An 8572-nucleotide genomic window follows, 5' to 3' on the forward strand; every position below is an offset into this window, starting at 1 on the left:
CAGGACAACAGGGAGCGTTGGAGGCACAGGTGCCAGTGAGCCTGCCTGCAGTGACAGTGACAGGGGAGCTCGGGAGTCCCTTGGTAGCTGGTTGTAAGAGACACTTCCAGGTCCTCATCTCCTTCCAGGAAGCCAATATTTATAATCCCAAAGTTACGTTATTGGAATCCCATCAAGTTGATTCCAATCTACCACTTTCAATGCAACCCGCGGTGAAAATAAAGACACTAAATTATATTTTCAGTCATCGGGGAGTTGAGGGGCTCTAAGTCCTGCCATGAAGATGGCTTTCCGGAACCAAGAGAGTGACCCAAGACCTCATCCGGTTTTATTCAGTGGAGGAGTGGCTTAAGGAGGATTGACTGAGAATTGTGGGAAGTAGGTGACAACTATGAGCTGGGCTAGGTGGGTGGCCAGCTCTGTACCTAACAATACGAGGAAATAGGGTCTGCCTCAGTCTAAATGGAGACAGCTGCTCTTCTTTCAAGGAGAGCTGCTCAGGTGGTCCTCCACAGCTGGTCACTCTGGGCACCGTTTCTCAGCCTGACAGGGCAAAGTCTGCCATGCCTGCCGCGCCTCTGCTCTCCTGCCCACCAGGGCCAGCGGGTGTGGACCTCTGAGGTCCCCAGGCTCTCACTTCCAGGCTGCGGTATCTCACTGCCTCGCCCCCTCTGCCCCCAGGTGGAGAAGGCTCGGGAACTGGAGCTCCAGGAGAGACTGGAGCAGCAGCGCAGTGCCCTGGAGGGACAGCGAGAGGAGGCCCTGCGAGGTGAGCGCGGAGGTGGCACGGGGCCCAGCCAGCACCGGTAGCCTCCTTCCCTCTGTGTCACAGCTGGAGGTCGTAGGACCTTGGCCCCAGTAGGGTGTTAGAACCCATCCAGGGCCACAAGTTTAAAAGTCTGGAATCCAGTCAGCCATGGTAACACTGCCTGTAATCCCAGCACTCTGGGAGGCTGACCAGGAGGATCACAACTTTGAGCCCAGCCTGAACAACTGAGTGACTTAGAGAAAGCTTATCTCGAAATAAAAAGTAAAGGGCTGGAGGTGTAGCCTCAGGGCAGAGGCCCTAGGATCACCCCCAGGACAAAACCAAAACAAAACAGGTATCGTGTTGATTTACCTTACTTGACAGGTGTTTGTTTTTTTTTAAAAGCAGCATCTATGCATTAAAGAAATTGTCAAAAACCTAGATAAATAGGAGAGCTGGTAGGTACCCCCACCACCCCCAATGATGACCGCTGTTAACATTTACAGTTACACCAAAGATTTAGTCAAATAACTCTGGTCTTAAGTCACCAACTGTGGTCATCACAGAAAAATGAGAATCTATGAGTTAGACAAAAAGAGCCTGTAGTATGGAGGGGGAGGGCTGTTCGCCAAAGCTTTGCTGTAGATCTCTCCTGCTTCTTTTTCTCTGTAAATGCGTAGAAAAAACATCTATCCACACAGATGCATCATGTACTTTCTCACTTGGAGCGACACTAGCGCTGCGTCCTTGAGCTTGTCTGGGGGGTTAGTTCCTCCAGCATTCGCATTCACACCTTCATTTATTTCAGAGTCCCCTTGGGCAGTAGGTAGGTCGTTTCAGTAGTTTTGCCACTGTTTATACTAACAACCACACCTGCCCGATGCACTATGTTCTGCAAGCTCTTTTCCGAGCTCCTCCTCTTATCTTGGGGGCACCCCCACCCCCACCCCACCACCCCCTGTCGGTAGGGCTGAGCTTGTGTGCACTGACTGTCCTTAGGGGTGAAACAGACGTATTAACCCTTAGCGACATTAACGCCATCGCTACTGACAGTTCCAGGACATTCGCCCTCCCCTAAGGCCGCCCCACACCCATCAGGCAATCACTTCTCATCCTCCTGCCAGCCTCCGGCCACCACCGCTGTCTGTTGCTGCGCCCCATCCACTTCGGGCACCCCATAGACAGAACTGTAAGACCTGTGGCCTTCACACCCAGGTTTGCTTCCCCAGCAAGGTTCCCGGGGCCCACCTGTCCCTCAGCGTGCATCTACACCCCATTCCTTATCATGGCTGAGTAATACTCCCCTGCGTGGACCATGCTTTACTGCCGTGCATCGGGCCACCTGTACCCCCTGCCGCCCTGAACAGCGCTGCAGACACCCCCTCGCCCGCCCACTCAGGTCCCTGGGTGTACGCCGGGGGGAACAGCAGCACCTCAGCCTTTGCGGCGCCACCTCGCTGCTTCCCACAGCGACCGTATTGCTCTGTGCTCCCACCAGCCAGGCATGCGTCCCCACTGCGACGTGTCCCCACTGCGACGTGTCCCCACTGCGTCGTGTCCTCGCTGAAGTTTGTTTTTCAAAGTTGCTGTCACGCGCATGCGTGTGAAGCGGTCACCCCAGTTTCAGTCTGCGCTTCGGCGACGACGGCTCGGGCTGGGCGTCTCCCCGTGTGCTCCCTGCAGGTCTGGACTTCTTCCTCGGAGGCTGCTGCGTACATTTGGCAATACTTTCGACCCTGAAAGTGACTTTCCCTTGCAGCGTCAGCATTCGCACGCTCTTTCCCCAGAATCAACCCTGTCTCCCTGACAACGACACCCCGCTGGAAACCACAGCCTTGAAAACTAGAGCTCCGAAGCGCCAGCCCGGCCGCCGGCCTGCCTGCCTGCGGCCCCTGCAGCCCGCGCTCGGCCGGGTGCTGCGCTGGGAGCCCGGAGGCCGGCCGGGCTGGGGCTGTGACCTCCAGTGGTCAGGGCGCACTTTTCCAGCAGGGTCTTGTTTCCCAGGAAACAGAGTATTTATCTTTTTTAAAACACAAATATTATTTTACACACAATATTTTACGTCCGGTTCTTTTCCTTTAACCTTCCACCACACGCGCTTCCCAATCCTCTGCTCCTGCGACGCGCGGAGGGCAGGCCCGTGCCGCACGCCGGCTCGCTCGCTTCCGGTGCGGCGCTCGCGCGATCCAGCTGGGGCGCCGCGGGCGCGCGCCTCATTTGCACGTAGGTGTGCCCGCGTTTCTCAGCAGAGCTGCGCGGTCCCTGAAAGAGGAACCGGAACAGAGGTCTGAGCAATTTTAAGAATCTTGAGGGGCTGGGGAGATGGCTCAGTGGTCTAAAGCACCTACTTAGAACAAGCTTAGCAAAGCACAGGGACCGCGGTTCAATCCCCCAGCACCACATGCCAGCCAGCCCTGACCCCTGGTGGGCTGAGCTGGCCACACACATACACAAATAAATAAATAAAATTTAAAAAAAAAAAAAAAAAAAAAAGAATCTTGAAAGAAGCGTGTTGCCACGTGAGCAGGGAACGCCTTAAAATGGAGTTAAAGCCCTTGCGGCAGCGCTTCCAGAGCGCGGCGCGGTACTGACGCGCCTTAGCGACTCTCCTGTCCCCAGCCTCAGGCCCATTTCCTCTACAGCCCCTCTTCTCCACTGCACAAGGGTCTGTGGGAAAAGAAGCCTATTCTCTAATCTTTGATATTATTTTTTCACTATGAAAATGTTGACTGAAGGGCCGGCCAAATAGCTCAGCGGATTAAAGCGCCTGTTTAGCAGATGCTGGGGTGTGAGGGATTACATCCCTGGGGTGCCGCGCAGGCCCTGCCCGCGGGTTGTGCTGAGACTGCGACTCAGACTGGGCGCGGTGGCGCGCGCCTGTAATCCCAGCGCTTGGGAGGCTGAAAACAGGAGGATCGCTAGGAGTCCCATCTGCGGAGAGAGACCCTGTAGACCCTGTACTAAATACATTATTTTTTTTTTATGAGCAGAATATATTTATTGAGAGAAAGAAAGCTCCTGTCCGAGAGAGGGACAGGAGGGGACCCCGAGCGGGTAGTTCCCCGGGAAGCTGTCTTTTCCAGGGACTTTTATAATGTAAAACCATGTGGGGCTAATGGGAACTCTCCACTTAGACTCTGTCTCAAAATTTTAAAAAAAGAAATAATAACAATAATTAAAAAGACTTGGGGGGGGGGCCTGGCCTTAGCTCAGTTGTTTAAGTGGCTGCTTCCACAAAGCTGTCAGCCTCCGGTTGCTGGAGTTCGAACCTCACAACTCTCCAGCTGGCCAAAAGTGCCCTGAAGGCATTCCAGGAACAAAAACAAAAACAAAAACAAAAACACCTTATTCAGGGCTGGTGAGATGGCTCAGTGGTCTAAAGCACCTACTTAGAACAAGCTTAGCAAAGCACAGGGACCGCGGTTCAATCCCCCAGCACCACATGCCAGCCAGCCCTGACCCCTGGTGGGCTGAGCTGGCCACACACATACACACACACACACACACACACACACATAAATAAATAAATTAAAAAGTCCATTTAAAAAAAAAAAGACTTGGGCTGCAGCTCAGTGGTAGGGCGCAAGGCTCGCATGCAGAAGCTCTGGGTTCAAGGCCCAGGAGGAGGAAAAAATCAGTTGCAATGCACAGGGGAATTCGTGTGACCATCTACAAGCAGGATATAAAACAGTCCTGCGCCCCCAAGGCCGCAGTCCCTCTGTGTCCACCTTGTCCCCCGGCCTTGGTGACCCTGGTTTGCTCTCCATGACTGCAGCTTTGTCCTTGGGGAGCCTTTACACAGAGGCAGTGAGGCGAGAGGACACTCTGCGGGCTTCTCCCACTCCTCCGCACCGCTGAGCCCGTTCACACGGCCCGCACGCTCGCGCTCTCCTTCATTGCCGAGCTCTGTTCCGGCCGGCCCTTTCACCTGCTGCAGGGCGTCGGGGTCACTTCCATTTGTGGTGACTACATAGAGTCGTCCTAAACATGCAGGTTATGGGGCTCCCCCAAGTGTCGGCCTCCCCGCAGTACATACACAGTCAGCATAACACAGGCCGCTCACCGGCTGTGCAGAGCGACCCCGCTGCATCCAGCCCCGCAGGTGAGCGAGGCCCCATGCCTTGTTGTCGACACTTGGAATTGTCAGTGTCTTTGTTTAGGCTGGGATATGGGATCCCTGTGGGTTTAGCCTGCATTTTAATAATAACTAGTGGTGTCAAGCATCTTTTCTTTTTTTCTTTCTTTCTTTCTTTTTTTTTTCTTCCTGTGGCTGGGGATGGAACTGTAGTCCCTGCACTTTGCCTAAGCTTGCCAAAGCGCGCCCGCCCTTTGATTTCTTAGTTGCTGGTTGTACATCTTTCTTGGTCAAATGTCGAAATCCTTCTTTAGCTGATTGTTCTTACTGTTGAATTTCGAGAGATCTCTATATATTTTGAATACAAATTCTGCGTATTGACAAATACTTTCTTCTAGTCTGTAGGGGTTTTGTTCCCTTAATAACCTGTTTCCTTCCATTCCTCTTCCTTCTTCCCTTCCTCCCTCCCTCGTTTCCTTCCTTCCCTTTCATTTATTTATTTATTTTTGCTCTGCTGGGCGGGGAATCTAGTTGCTTCCACTGAGCTACACCCTCTGCATTTGTTACTTTTTTTTTTTTTTTTTATACCAGGAATCAAGTTCCTGACCTTGCAGGTGCCTGGCAGGCCCCTGCGCCACTGTGCTGTATCCCAAGCGCTACTTTTTATCTTGAAACAGAGTCTCCCTAAGTCACCAAGTTGCCCGGGCGGGACTTAAAACTTTGATCCTCCTGCCTCAGCCCAGTGCCGGGATCACAGGCATGTGTCAGCACAACTGTGAAATTAGATATTTCAGAAAGCAAAACTTGTGATTTTGATAAAGTCAAATTTATTATTCTTTTATTATGCTTTTGGTGTCATTCTGTGAACACTGCTCAAACCCAAATAACAGAGACTTTCTCCTCTTTTCCTCAACAAATTTATGGTTTTAGACTTAACATTTCAATATATGATCCGTACAATTATGTGCTTTTTCATAGGCTGTTGATAAGGTGGATTACACGATTTGAGTTTTAAATATTAGTCACATTCCTGGTATTAACACCACCAGGTCACAGCATATTACTTTATAAGTCTATACAAAGTATAGATACATGGCTGAATTCGGTTTGCTGGTGTTTCTTTCAGGCTGTTTGTGCCTACGTTAGTGAAAGATGCGTGTCTGTCACTTTCTTATTTCTGTTTTTAGTATCAGGATAAAATTTGCATCATGCAACAAGTTGGGAAATGTTGCCTCCTGTTTCTGGAAAAGAGTGTAAAATTTGGTGTGCCATCATTTTGAAACGGGCAGTGGAATCCGGCAGCGGAGCCAGCTGGGCATGGCTAATTCGTTCCCACAGTATGTTTAAGTACAAATTCCATTCTTTTCATAAATGTAGGAATGTCCAGATTTTTTATTTTACCTTGAGTAGATAGTCTGTATTTTTTTGAAGAACGGATGTATTTCATCTAAGTTGTCAATTTTCATGCATAGAATTGTCCGTAGTATTCATTCCTTGATGTCATTTCAGGTTTACTGTGTCTGCGATGTCAGCCTCTCCTTCATTCCTTTTTTTTTTTCCCCCCAGAACCAGGGATTGAACTCAGGCCCTTGTGCTTGCCAGGCAAGTACTTATTCTCCTGAGCCATCTCCCTGCCCCCCTCCTTCAGTCCTGATGTAGATAATTTGTATGTTCTCTTTATCCTGTCATACTTTTTTAAAAAATGTATTTGGTTTTTGTAGGGTCTCACTATGCAGCTTGGACTCCTGGTAATCCTCCTGCTTTCAGCCTCCCCAGCATTGGGATTATGGTCAGCCCCACTATGCCCAGGCTCTGGCCAGCTCAGCCCAGCCTGGAGGCGGGGCCGGCACAGCCTGTGATGCCAGGGTCAAACCACCGGCAGGTGCTTGCCTGCATTTGCATGCGCAGGCGCTTTCGTCCGCTGAGCTATCTCACCGGCCCCTTTCCTGTCATTCTTGCTTGAGGTTATCATTTTTATTGACCCTTTCAAAGAAGCCAGTTTTTAATCTCATGTATACCTATTTTTATTTCTTCTGTTCTCTCGCTTATGTTGGCTCTTCCTTTTATGATTTCTTAAGATAGAAATAGGTTATTGATTTGAGACCTTTCTAATATAAACATTTAATACTATAAATATTCCATCTACACCATTGCTTTTTTGTGTGTGTATGGTGGTACCAGGGACTGAACTCAGGCCCTTGCACTTGCCAGGTAAGCGCTTGTTCTACTGAGCCATCTCCCTGCCCCCTACACGATTGCTTTATCTGCATCCCACAATTGATATTTTGTATTTTTGTCCAATTCATGACATTTTCTGATTTGTTTGAGACTTCCTCTTTGGACCACTGCCTATTTAAAAACATATTTCCAATTTTGGGGAATTATTTTTGCTTCCCTTTCTGTTATTGATTTCTACTTTTGTTCCAGTACAGCCAGGGAACTAGTTTGTATTTCACGCTTTTTATAATTTGCTAGTTTGTTTTATGACTCAGGCTATGGTTCATTTTGTGAACGTTATGAGTGCGTGAGTGTGTATTATGTTCCTGTTGGACTGCGTGCTTTCTAAGTCGGCTAGATCAGGGTTGGTTGGTGGTGGTGTTCAGCTGTATATCCTTGCTGATTTTCTGTCTGCTTCCTACTGAGTAATGTTGAAGTTGAAATATGCAACTAATACATGTCCATTCTTTGCATTTCTTTGTCTTCAATTAATATGGTAACTGCAGCTTTATTAATGTTTCTTTGTGTACTCTTTTACTGTTAACCTATGACATATTTAAGGTGGGTTTACATCTTGAAGGTCCTCTGAAGCCCATCTAGTGAGTCGCTCTCAGAGCTCTTGTAAGGTGGAAGAGCTTTTAGGAGGCGTGGCATAGTGAGGAGGTGAGGTCACCGGATGTGGCCTAGGAGGGGAGGAAGGGAAGTCGTGGGACGGTGGGGGTGGGCTTGCCAGGACGTGGAGCCCCTCCCAGTCCTGGTTTCACTTTGCATCTCAGCACCATGAGGTCAGCAGGCCTCAGCCACATCCTCCCATCCTGCCCTAAGCACAAAGAAACGGCCAGAACTGAAAATTCTGAAGTTACAAACCACAATAACCTTCCTCCTTTTCGGTTGACTGCTTCAGATATGTCACAGTAGAAGGATTCCTGAGACAAGGTGGTGGTGGTGGTGGTGGTGATGGTGGTGGTTTTTATCCAATCTGACATAGTCTATCTTCTGTTTGGTGTGCTTAGAACATGTAATGCTCGGCTTTAGGTCTTCCACTTTAATATTTGTTTTCTGTTTGTTCTCCCCATTCTTTATATTTATCCTCTGTTTCTCCCTTACTGTCTTCCCTTAGAGTGTTTCAACATCTTGTAATACAGTATCCCAAGTCACCTTCTCTTGTCTTGCTTACTATGTCTCTTGATATAGTATTTTAAGTGATTTCTGTAACAATCACAGTATATTTACTTAACTGTCTACTTAGATTGATACTTTACTACTTCAAAAGGAATGTGGAAACCTCACCATCATGTAGTTTTTTCTATCCTCTCTCTTTTCGTTTTACAGTACTACCCCCTTATCCATGGGAGGTCCACTGTAAGACCCCAACAGATGAAAACAGATAGTACCAAACCTCATGTATAGTGTATGATAGTTTAATTTATAAATTATATACAGTAGTATTAGCGATGATAATGAAATAGGACAATTACATATTATAATAAAAGTTATTTAAAATGCATTAACTGTGTATTTCTGGAATTGTC

General features: G+C 48.7%; 1 protein-coding gene across 2 annotated transcripts in view; it reads left to right on the plus strand.

Moving 5' to 3' along the window:
• The window catches only part of Ccdc69 (coiled-coil domain containing 69), a 31345-nt gene that overhangs the window by 14630 nt on the left and 8143 nt on the right, over nucleotides 1-8572 (plus strand). For both annotated transcript variants that reach the window (XM_023713219.1, XM_023713220.1), the window contains exon 4: nucleotides 682-769. In XM_023713219.1, coding sequence (XP_023568987.1) covers nucleotides 682-769 — 88 coding nt within the window. The remainder of the gene's footprint in view (nucleotides 1-681; nucleotides 770-8572) is intronic.

Source organism: Octodon degus, unplaced genomic scaffold, assembly GCF_000260255.1.
Source record: "Octodon degus isolate 3935 unplaced genomic scaffold, OctDeg1.0 scaffold00029, whole genome shotgun sequence".
NCBI classification, from domain to species: Eukaryota; Metazoa; Chordata; class Mammalia; order Rodentia; family Octodontidae; genus Octodon; species Octodon degus.